The 13,191-nt window shown below is 34.9% G+C and overlaps 1 protein-coding gene across 1 annotated transcript in view; it reads right to left on the reverse strand.

Moving 5' to 3' along the window:
* The window catches only part of EVI5 (ecotropic viral integration site 5), a 151,976-nt gene that overhangs the window by 42,138 nt on the left and 96,647 nt on the right, over positions 1-13,191 (reverse strand). Inside the window, exon 17 of the mRNA XM_007468538.1 lies at positions 12,045-12,140. Within this exon, the coding sequence (XP_007468600.1) occupies positions 12,045-12,140 (96 nt within the window). The remainder of the gene's footprint in view (positions 1-12,044; positions 12,141-13,191) is intronic.

Consider the following 13,191-nt stretch of genomic DNA (forward strand, 5'->3'; position numbering starts at 1 on the left):
TAAATGATGAAAAGGAACCAGCCATGGGACGATCAAGGAGCATAGCATTCCAAATGCAGGGAAGAGCAAGAGCAAGAGCAAAAGCCTGTAGGAATGAATGAGCTTTGGTTCTAGAAACAAAAATAAAGTTGGTGTTGCTAGAGCATGACATGAAGGGGAGTGTGGTATACGATGCAGTCAGAGAAGTAGGCAGGAGCCAGACAACTCAAAGAGTTTAAGGCCAGAGAAGGAGGGTGGCATTTTTGCTAGGTTGATCAAGTTTTCTACATTGCTGTTTTCCAATGATTCTTATTTCCATTCTAGCAATGGTTACCTCAAGTTATTTTAATGTACGTACATTAAAAAATTATAATGGTAATCATATAAATTCATATGGTATAAAAACTGAAGTTTCCCTTTCTCTTTTGCACCAAGCCCTTTATGCTCCCCAGAGGGAGCTTTGATAGGTATCACAGCAGACATCCCAATCTACTTAAACACACACACACACACACATATACTTTTTAACATACACAAATGGAATTATCACTACATTCTATAATTTTTCTCATTATTATGTCTTGCAGATCTTTCTTTATTCTTTCTTAAAGATACAGACTTTTCCAAATATGGATCTACTATGGTTTAACCATTCTCCTAATAATGAGTAGTTATCCTTGTTTTAAAATAATAATGTTAGATTTATGCATCCATCTTAAGAAGTTACATAAAGAACACACATCAAAGCTAAAATAGATGAAAGGAAATAATAAAAGAACAGGAATAAAATGGGAAAAAAAGTTGCTTATTGTTAAAATTTGCTATTGTTTACTAGTACTGTGCTGGCCAGTGGTATTAGAAATATTGGCTACTGCAAGTACCATTGCTTTCTCCTTTCTTGAACACCCTACAGATGTCTAACATACCACCCAATTCTGAACTGAAACTTATCATTAGTTATTAAACTTTTATATAGTTACTTTAGAATAGGAAATCAGTACTTAATATACTTTAACATTTTAAGCCTGACAAAGTAAAACTTAAAACATGGTTTACAAACAGACATCACACCCTTAAAGGAAATAACAGAAACAATTAGTAATCTCTCTGTGCGCTCTTCATAGAGATTTCAAAATAAATCTAAGGTTATACATAGGATGTGGGTTTTTCGCTGGGAGTAGTATTACAGAAGGTTTGTGGTATTAGAAGGGTCATGACACAATGCAGGTTGCTTAGTCTCAAATGCAAGTGTAAAGCTTACATTAAAAAAATATTTTAAATTACACCCACAGATGAGAAAATGTAATGAAAAGAGAGATTATGCTACAGAAAGATATATACAAGCTCTCGCTCTCCTTTGTAAAAGTTTAACTATTTTAGAGACCATTAAAAGGCATTATCTTGACTATTTTAAAGGTTAAATAATGCTTTTTTTCAAGGCTATATTATGAAACTATGTTCAACGGTCACAGAGGCAACCATATTAACTTGCAGCAGCAGGAGCACAATTTCTAATTTGACATTTTCAATTAAAGCAAGCTATATTAAGCAAATTATAACTGCATATGAGATGACGATAGTAGCAGAAAACACAATGATTTGAGTAAGCCTGTGACAGTCGATAAGCAATCACCGTGATTAATCAACATAACCTTACTGAAACATCAATAGCAATCACTAAGCTTTAGTAAGTTTTTACTGATTTGTACTTTGCCTTAAGAAAAATTAATCAGAATAGTAAATGTGGTAAATGGTAGCCTCTCCATGACTTCAAGGTGACTCATTTGAAACACCTAAAACCAAATCATACTCATATCACGTACTATTGGTAAGTTTCTAAAACAGTTTCCTGTAATTTCAAGTCACAGACAAAAAGGTTTGACTATTCTTTATGTTTTAGTAACTAGAAAAAAAGTACATATAAATACTTTTAAGAAATAATAAGGTAAGTTGAAAAGTATGGAAGGGAGGAAATAAATCAAAATTTTTTCTCACTGCTAAGACTGATTTAATTCCATTTCAGAAGAGAAATACATCCCACACATCGTTAAAGTGATGTTTCTTACAGAATCAGCTAAATACACACATGAAAAATCAGCATTTGTACAAGGTCCAAAAGCTAGAAAATATTTCTTATAAATCAGTTTAATTAAAAACAGATCAAATTTTGTGACCAATACTTAAAAGTCTATCTAATTCCAGGGGCTCCTAAAAACCATGGAATTACATAAACTATTTTTTAATTTTTAAAAAAAATTTTTCTTTTTCTTTTTTTTTGGCCATGCCACACAGTTTGTGGGATCTTAGTTCCTCGACCAGGGATTGAACCCAGGCCCCTGGCAGTGAAAGTGTGGAGTCCTAGCCACTGAGCCGCCAGGAAATTCCCATGAACTATTTTTTATAACAGACTTTTTCTCAAACAGTTTTAGATTTACAGAAAAATTGAGAGGATAAGAGTACTATATACTCCCTTGCACTGTTTCCCCTGTTATTAATATCTTCCATGTTGTTACAATTAATGAACTAATATCGATACATTGTTACTAACTAAAGTCCAAAGTTTATTCAGATTTTCTTAGGGGTTTTTTGTTTTGTTTTGTTTTGTTTTAAACCCAATATCCTTTTTCTGTTCTAGGATCCTATGCAGGATACCACATTACATTTAGTTGTCATGTCTCCTTAAGCTCCTCTTGGCTGGGACAGTTTCTCAGACTTTCTGTTTTTGATGACCTTGACAGCTTAGAGGAGTACTGGTCAGGTGTTTTGCCAGATGCCCTACTATCGAAATTTGTCTGATATTCTTCTCATAGTAAGAATGTGATTATGGGCTACTGGAAGACCACAGAGGTAAAGTGCCATTTCATCACATCCTATCAAGAGTACATTACTAGCAGTGTGATTTACAACTGTTGATGCTGATTTGATCATCTGGGTGAGGTAGTGTTTGTCAGATTTCTCCAAAAAAGTTACTTTTTTTCCTTACCCTTTCCATACTGGAGCCCTTGGAGGGAAGTTACTGTGCACAGGCTACACTTAAAAGAATAGAAATTTATGCTTCCCTTCTGAAGGCAGAGTATCTACAAAAGTTATTTGGAATTCTTCTGCATAGAGATTTATCTCTTCTTCCTCATTTATTAATTTATTCAATGATTACTGATATCAGTATGGATCCATGGATATTTATTTTATACCTTGAATTATAATCCACTACTATGTTAATTATTTTTTCCTATTTTAAATCCTGTTCCACCTTTGGCCAGTGGGAGCTTTTTCAGTTGGCTCCTCTCTGTCCCTTTAACATATTCCTGTTAATGTAGGGTTTCGTTTTGTTTTGTTCTGGAACACTTCCTTACTTTCTGACACTGCAAGATACTCCAGGCTCATCTTGTATATTTCCTGTTCTAGTCCTGGAATCAGCTATTTCTCTCAGGAACCTTGGTTTCCGTTACTGGAGAATGGTATTAGAAACCAAGATCTGTGTGCTAGCTGTACATAAACTAATTTTTATTTTTATTTAAAAAATTTTTTGGCCATGCCACATGGCTTGAGGGATCTTGGTTCCTCTACCAGGGATTGAACCCGGGCCATAGCAGTGAAAGTGCCAAGTCCTCACCACTGGACCGCCAGGGAATTCTCTAAACTAATTTTAATAACACCAAGATGATCACTGGTAGCATGGTACTTTAAGGGTCTAACCTATCTTCACTAGTTCTTTAGATACTATTATGAACTGGTCTTGCGTAAGTGAATGATATCCTTCATTCCTAGATATAGCAAATTTAAAAACCTCTAGATACTTAATCTCTTTATATTTAACTGCATACTAAAGTTGGAGATCAGAGAATCATCTCTGAGCACTTCAGTAAAAAAATAAATAAATAAATAAATAAATAAATAAAAATTTAACATAGTTTTTAATACCTAATGACCAGATAGCAAGCTGAGTAAAATATTCTGTATACCTAACTCCCTTTGTTGAGAATCAGCATTAAGACTAGATAAGATTATAGAAGTTATTTTTCTAATTTAAAAATGCTTAAAATTTTGGGATTCCCTGGTGGTGCAGTGGTTGAGAGTCTGCCTGCCGACGCAGGGGACACGGGTTCGTGCCCCGGTCTGGGAAGGTCCCACATGCCGCGGAGCGGCTGGGCCCGTGAGCCATGGCCGCTGAGCCTGCGCGTCTGGAGCCTGTGCTCCGCAACGGGAGAGGCCACAACAGTGAGAGGCCCGCGTACCGCAAAAAAAATAAAAAACAAAATAAAAATGCTTAAAATTTTGAGAAAAATCATTAAAGAAAAATGAAAAATATTTTAATGTTTAAATAAGTTGCTCAAAACAGAAACCACTGTACTTAAAGGGGGAAAAAAAAAGTCCTCCAAAAAGAAGTTTGTTAGTCAAGAGGTGGCATATAAACTACCACCTGCTGTGAAACTATTAACAAATGAGCTCAGGAAATTAGAAAGCACAAACTGATCACAAAGCTTCATGCTAAACTCCATCCTTTAGTAATGTCATTGTAATTTTACATTATTAAAAATTTTTTTTTGTTAAACGGTAAAGATTTTTATCACTTCCTCTCTATCTCTGTCAAAATTGCATACTGAGCTGGGCACACTGATTTAAATCTAACTCCCTCATTTTATGTCAGAACAGAATTTTGAGTGGGTGTTTCTTAAGCCAAGAGAAAATGGGTACCAGGAAAAGAACACAAAGTTGGATTTGCATAGAACTAAACTGTTTTAAACTTAAAACTTTTCATTACTTATAACAAAACAGCATTAACTTTATAGATGTGCTCAGCCCACAGAAGCTTTTAATATGGTTATGACAAATTAATGTTTATCTTTATAAAAATCAAAACACAAACAATTCCAGGTTAAATATCACAAGGCTTGGGTTCAATTTTCATCTATTTTCCTCAACTAACTGAGCAAAAATTAACTTTTCTGTGTTTTGTTCCACCACTTGGAAAATGGAGAAAGTGTGATTTAGCATTAATGTAAAAATAAAGTCCTCAACTAATAAATAACATTTGGATCAATAGAATAAAGGTGGAAAATTCCACTAAGAGGAGGAGGAAACAATTTTTAACCACCATTTCCTCCCATCTAAATACTATGAATTCCTACAAGCATTTTTTTCTGAATCGAGTTCAAATGAATCCTTTTAATAGGTTTAAATGTCATCTAACTGATGACTCCTATGCTCAAAACCCTCCCATGACTTCCTACCTTACTCAGAGAAGGGCCAAAGTTCTTAGACCCTATGTAATCTGCCCTATTTACCTCTCATACTTCCTCTAACTTCCTCTCTTACTCCACTCAGGGTCTCAGAGATGCCCCTGGCTTTAGGCCCTTTGTCCTTACTATTCCCTTAGCAGGGTATTTCTACCACAAATCTGCATGAATCTTTGTTTAAATATCCCCTTCTAGCGAGCCTTGCCTGACCTCATTATTTAAAATAGCAATGGTACCCTACGCTCAACACCCCAACCCTCTCCTTTTTCTACATTTTTCTCTCCATTGTATTCATCATCTTCTAAATTACACACTATACGATTCACTTATTTTGTTCATCCTACTTCTTCCTCTACCATTAAGCTTGATGAAGAAAGGGCCTTTTCGTGTGTTTTGTTCACTAATTCTTATAGAGTGTGTAGAGTAGTGACTAGCACATAGTAGGTACCCCGTAAGTATCTGTTGAAGAAACTGATACCCCATTTAAATTAGTAATTTAATCTGTTCTTCACATCTAGGCTTTTAAATGAGAATGACTAAAATAATGTGAGATGGTATAAGAGAGATCTATAACAGAGGGGGTTAAACAGCAGAGACACAACAAAATTGGCTGGATTGGCATCATCAGGGAAGGCTGATCACAGCATGTCAAACTTAATCTGACCTTTGAAATGATAAACAAGATCAAAGGAGGAGAGAAGAAAAACAGAGTGAATCTCAATGGCATATTTAAAGAGTTCTTAACTAGTTTATTATGGCTCAAGCACAGGTATATGCTGGGAAAAGCGGGAAATGAAGCTAGAAAGGGAGGCAAGAATCAGAGCAGGAAGGGGCTCGTGAGTACAGCCAGAATTTGAACTGTGTCCCGAAAGCCATGGGAAGCTACTGAAAGATTTAAGTGAGGAAAAGGGAACCAGTAGTAACAAAGTTATAGGAGGCAGTTGATCTACCAAGAAAATCCATATAACTAACATGACAGTACCTGTAATACTAAAGAAAAAAAATTTCACTTTAATCCTGGAAAGAATTTAAGTTAGAGTGGATTCTTAAACATACAACAAAATCTCGTTTAAAAATCTTCTTTATGCTTCAGTTTCCTCCACTATAAAATGGGGATATTAACAAAAATGTCATATGTAAAGATTAAATAAGTGAATGTATTTAAATGGCTAATAGTACTGCCTGGCATGTTTTAAGTATTCAATGATGCTAGCTATTAATACTTTAATTATAAGTATTCTGGAAGAAATAAAGTTACAGACAATATGGTAAAACATGGTAAATACATAAAAAATGAAGAGTAAGTTAAACAGGGCTTACACTGGACAGAAACAAGTTCAATCAAAAAAAAAAACAGCCAAAACAATTCTTAATTTGCAGCTATATCTAATTCTTGGAAAGGGATAAATTCATTATCTGGGGTGGGTAAACTCTATCTTGAAGGGAACTCAAAAGACTTTCTGCACTTTCCATTCTGGTTGGAATTTTTGGAAGCCCTTACAATGCTGAGTGTGATCTTTTATAAAAGGTCATTGATAAGCTGATTTGCTGGAAACTAGTTAGGGAGGAAAGAACACTTGACACATGCTTTCTCATTTAATACCAACTCTAAAGCAGATAACTTTAGGACCCTTAGTTTTGAACGAGTAAATTCAAAATCAGGTTAAATAACTTGTCAGACAAGAGAGCTAATAAGTAGTTTGTCTTCAAAATCTATACTCTCAACCAATCAACAAAATCTCTAGCAATTATAAGAAAACAGAAAGATAAAAGTTGTGACCACAGAGTTATTTAGGATTCTAAAATCCTCTTGTTCCCAATAATAATTAAATATATTGACTCTTTCTATTCTGATCAGGGTATGTCATATTTATTTTTGCAGGCTACTTATAGAAATTCCACTTAGCCTCAGCCATTCAATTATAAAGTGTATGTACAGGTAGGAAGAAAAAAAATTCTCCTTTAAAAGATAACAATTGTCATCCTCTCACATGTAATTAAAGCCATTAACACCAATAAATGTACATAAATTTTCAGAGGTTTAAATTCTACTCAATGATATTGCAAAGAAGGGACCCAGACTCAATCATTCCTTCTGTATAATGATAAATGCACTTAGGCAGAGTCAATACATTTTATCCTTCCTAGCCAGTAGTGACCTAATGATAAAAAAAAATACAAATTGATGCATGTGTGAATATAGTGATAATCTCTGAATTTAAAGTCACTTATTGTAAAAACAACAGATGAGCAAATTATTATATTAATTTCTTCAAATACAAATATTTGAATGATGGTTATATACTAAGCATTATATACCAACACTGAGAAATACAGCAACTGAATAAAACAGACAAAAATTCCTCTCTTACGAAGCTTCCATTCTGGTGGGGGATGTGGACAACAACAAACGTATAATTTATGGCAAGAAATAATTGTTTTGAAGAAATATAAAGCAGCATAAGAGTACAGTGATTAGGATATGAATATTATTTTAGATAGAAATTTGGCCAAAGGAGCTTTATGTAAGAAAACAATAGAGATCTGAATGAAGTGAGATTATACAGCATTTGAAGTTCATAATGACAACACTGAATTGTCAAGAAATATTAAAATGATATACATGATATCATATTTTTTAATATTTCATGGCACCTTGGAGTTCAACCTCTTAATTCTATTATAGGGGTATGATCTGCTCTAAATAAGTATTACAGTAGATGGTGACTAAAATCCATTAAGAAGTGTAATTCCGTTTGAGAAGGAAACCTCAGCAATAACTTTTACAGAGTTCAGGAAAATGGCTAAAACCTGAAAGCTGCTACACTTTAAAAAAGGTTAAATTCACTCTGAGACACTAATATAAAACAGCTCCTCCAAAGATGGTGGAAAAGGCATTATTATAAAGAACATTAAGTATATTACAAATGTAGTTATCTCAGATTAACAGGGGGAGGGTGGTGATTATGAACTTTAAACCAGACCTTAAAGTTTCAAGTTGACTGAAGGATCTTTGAAAATAAATTTAATAAACTTCAACCTCATAAGTATATCTACTACAGAATGCTACAGTGTGTATAAAAATGAGTATTTCCTCATCTAGATGAGAAATTCACAAAAGTACAATTTTCATAACTACATTTAAAAAAGCAGGCTTTAATTTTATCAATAACTAATTACATAATTATGTAATTTATTAAATGAAGGGTTTGAAAGAATTTGGTTGGTGGGAAAAAGTTTTATTCACAAGAGAGCAGGAGTAATTGGAAGAGTTGGTCTGAAGAGATCTGAAGTACAAAAATATTTGACTAAGTTGAGTTCTCCCCCTAGTGGAACTTGAAAATGATCTAAGATATTTCCATGAATAAAAATAACCTAAAATGTATTACTCTTATAATTGAAAAGGAGTTTCAGGTTTTAACAAAAGATCTCTTTATGGATCTTAACCTGCATATAATAAATGAATGAATGAATGAAGTTTGAATCATTAAGATGTTTACTGAAAACACATTTATCAAATGTCTTAACGGCAAACTAGCCATGGAGAACTCAGTAAGCAGAAATACCTAAAAGGCAGAGGACTAGGGGATACAGAAAAAAACAGCAATTTTTTGAAGACATAATAGCATGTAGAATGATACAGAATTTTAAAAGAATATAGAAACTTTGTAAAGAGGTGTGTGTGTGTGTGTGTGTAGGAGGTGGGGAGAGAGGATGGGGTGGTAATGGTCAAAGAAGAGGCTAGAAATGCAAGTCTGGACAATAATGAAAAGATAAGGTTTTTACGTTTTAGAAAGAAAATTCTGGTGGCTCTGTGGAAGAGCTCAGGCTGGAGAAAAAGAAGCTGGACAGGAAGTTGTGACGTTCAGGTGGGGACGAAGGCAGATGAATGAAGGGAGTGGCAGGGGGGAATAGAAAGGCCATGAAAGATTTTTTTTTAAGTTTCTGAAATGAGTAAAATTACCTTTGATTTAGTTTTAGATTTACTCACGACTTTTATCTTTTGAAGAAACTGAAGAGTTGGACATGGTACTTTAATCTGCATGAATTATTAAGAATTATCTGAAGGCAAATCTATATGAGTAGGTGAGCAGGTGAAACGCTGGTAGGAATGTTAACTAGCAGAAGCACTTTGTAAAAATAATTTGGTACTCTCAAGTAAAGTTGAAAGTTTGCATACGCAGCCTTGATAAATATGGCATAACGTTAAGAAAAGCATAAGTGAAGTTCCTACTAAGCTGAATAATTCAAGATGAGATACCACTGAACAAGACTTGAGATACAAAAGAAAAACATTTTGGCTGGAATAGGAACACATTTGATTTTAAACGTGTTGAATTTGAAGGTCCTGTACAAGTTCCAGGAGGAGTTCTCTACTGTCCATTAAACATACTGCGTCAAAAGACACAATAAATTAAAAACAACGACAAATGACAAGTTACAAAGTGGGAGTAGCTATCTGTAAAACATAACATCAACTTAGAAAGAATTACACGTACATAAGAAAAAGATAATCCTAAAGAAAAGACATACACAAAAAACTTTAATAGGCACTTTATAAAAGATGAAATCCAAACTGCCAACCTCATTAGTAATCCAGCAAATACAAATTAAAACCATGATGAAATACCATTGCATACCCACCAGACTGGCACAAATTAAAGCATCTGACACCACCAAGTGTTGGGGAGGATGTGGAAGAACAGGACTTTCGTAGGCTGTGGTTGGCAGTTAAAGTGGTACAATCAGTTTGGAAAATAAAACTGAAGATCTGACCCAGCCATTCCACACCCTGGCATCATGCTAGAGAAACGTGTGCACACATAGTCAGTATAGTGTACAAGATTACTTACGATCTCAGCATTGTGTATAACAGTCCCAATCTGGAAATTTACAAATGACCACTAATATCAGAGTGGATATGTACGCTGTGACATATTCATGAAATGGAACATGTTGCAACAATAAAAATCATGACTCATTAAAACAGTGCTGAACAAAGAAAGAAGAGACACAAATGAAAATATTCAGCATGACTCTATACGAAATTCAGAAATAGGGAAAACTAAACTGTGTGGATGAGAGATGCATACAAAGATGACACCACTAAAAGGAAAAGCAGAGGAGTGACTGCTATAAAATTCGGGATAAGGGAAAAGGGTGTGATTGGGTAGACTTCTGGAATATAGGCAATATTCTGTATCTTGACCCAAATAGTGGTTACATGGATACTGTTTTTATACATATTATAATGTAGCTTTGTTTTATGAACTTTTCTGTTTATTGTCTTCATAATTTTTTTTTAAAGGTGTAAGATTATCGATTAGGGGAAACATGCTAGGATGGAGATAGATTAGAATTCATTGTTGTACACTGAGTAGTTTTTAAAAAGCCAAAAAACTTGGGTGCTCAGAGGAATACAAACACTCAGAACTGAGAAAAAAAGGATTGAAAACAAAGTTCAACAAGAAGAGAGTCAAAAGAGGGTGGTGCCAGGAAAATTCTTCAGCCCACAGAATGAGAGGAAATATCTGCAAAAATATCTGTTTACATCTGATATGGGATTGACATTGAGAATATATAAGAAACTTCCACAACTCAACAACAACCCATTTAAAAACTGGGCAAAGGACTTGAACTGCCATTTCTCTAAAGAAGACATAATGGCAAATAAGCACAATGAAAAGATGGTCAACATTATTAATCATTAGAGAAATGCAAATCAAAACCACAATGAGGGCTTCCCTGATGGCGCAGTGGTTGAGAGTCCGCCTGCCAATGCAGGGGACACGGGTTCGTGCCCCGGCCTGGGAAGATCCCACGTGCCACGGAGCGGCTAGGCCCGTGAGCCATGGCCGCTGAGCTTGCGCGTCTGGAGCCTGTGCTCCGCAATGGGAGAGGCCACGACAATGAGAGGCCCGAGTACCGCAAAAAAAAAAAAAAAAAAAAACCACAATGAGATACCACTTCATACCCATTAGGATGGGTGTTAAAAAAAAACAAAAACAAAAACAAAATTAACAAGTATTGGTGAGGATGTGGAAAAACTAGTCCCTGTGCATTGCCGGTGGGAATGTAAAATGGTGCAGCTGCTGTGGAAAACAGTATAACAATTCCTCAGAAAATTAAACATAGAATTACCACCTGATACAGCAATTCCACTTCTGGGTATGAATGAAAACAGAAATGAAAACAAGGATTCAAACAGCTATTTGTACACTCACATTCATAGCAGCATTATTCACAATAGTCAAAAGGTAGAAGCAATCTAAGTGTTCATCAATGAATGAATGGATAAACAAAACGCAGTATGCACACACAACAGAATATTATTCAGCCTTAAAAATGAAGGAAATTCTGACACATATTACAACATAAATGAACCTTGATGACCTTATGCTAAGTGAAATAAGCCAGTCACAGAAAGACAAATATCCTATGATTTTATCAATACTTATATAATATACTTAGAGTAGTCAAATTCAGAGACAGAAAGTACAATGGTGGTTTCTGGGGGTTGAGGAAAGAGGGGAATGGGGAGTTGTTTAATGGGTACAAAGTTTCAGTTTTGCAAGGTAAAGAGTTCTGGAAAATGGCTGCACAACGAGAATGCACTTAAATGTCACAGACTGTATACATTAAAATTGTAAATTTTACAGCAATACGTGTATTTTTACCACAATAGAAAAAAATGGACTTGGAAATGAATAAGTGTTGAAAATAGAAGCATAGTCATTAGGATGAAGACATAAGTCACTATTCAGGTGCAGAGGGAAGGGGAAATAACTGCATTATTTTAACATGTACTTTATTATTTTCATGTGTTACCTGGATTTCAAGCTCAGCAATGTGCTGCTGTAGTTCAGCCACAGCAGCTATGCTATCTGCTTCCCGGAGTCTCACAGCCATCACTTCTTCCTTGTTCTAGGGTGGTAAACAAAACAAACCAAAAATAAACCATATAATAAACCAAACCATTAATAAAACATAAACACTTGTAACATGCCTCAAATTTAGAAAGTGACAAATAAACCCATGATTAAATGAGAGAAAAAATGCCATTATATCCTGAACTTGGTATAAAATGAAGAATAAATGTATAGAATAACATTCCATCTCACTGTAGTGGCCTCTCCCGCTGTGGAGCACAGGCTCCGGATGCGCAGGCTCAGCGGCCATGACTCATGGGCCCAGCCGCTCTGCGGCATGTGGGATCTTCCCGGACGGGGGCACGAACCCGTGTCCCCTGCATCGGCAGGCAGACTCTCAACCACTGCGCCACCAGGGAAGCCCTACTCAAACTTTTAAACTAAAAATTAACTTAATTAAAACTGGTGACTGTGAAAGCTGTTAATTTTTTAACGAAGAACAATTACTGAGAACTTTCAAACACGAAACTAGGACAACAGATTAACAGGGAATATAAACACTAAGAGTATGATAGCTAGATAATATTTTTTAAATTACATTTTTTCTGAGGCCATGAAAGTTAATGAGTATTTACATTATACTACATTTTTTCTGAGGCAATGAACTTTAATGAGTATTTACATTACACTACAAAGGAGAGTAAAAGAAATTAGATTATATCATAACTCTAATCTTCCTAGTAAAAGCATATCAATTCTACCACTTCAAAATTTCACAAACGAAAAGCTCTAAAATTGTATTCTACAATATCCATGCTAAATAATAATGATCCAGAAGTAACAAAGTATGAAGAAAGACAGAGGAAAATGGGGTATACAAAAATATTTTGCTCCTTCATTAACTTCAGCTGAAATTTAGCAATCATTTAGTATCAAAAATGTGCATCATGGTGACCACAGGAGAAATTTAGCACCTGACAGTAATATAATATCAAAAATTAAAAAAATACTAAATTTAGTAAAAATATAATAATTAAACTTTTAAATTAAAAAAATAGGGCTTCCCTGGTGGCGCAGTGGTTGAGAGTCCGCCTGCCGATGCAGGG

The sequence above is a fragment of the Lipotes vexillifer genome, unplaced genomic scaffold (genome assembly GCF_000442215.2).
Source record: "Lipotes vexillifer unplaced genomic scaffold, Lipotes_vexillifer_v1.1 scaffold490, whole genome shotgun sequence".
In the NCBI taxonomy this organism is placed as follows: domain Eukaryota; kingdom Metazoa; phylum Chordata; class Mammalia; order Artiodactyla; family Lipotidae; genus Lipotes; species Lipotes vexillifer.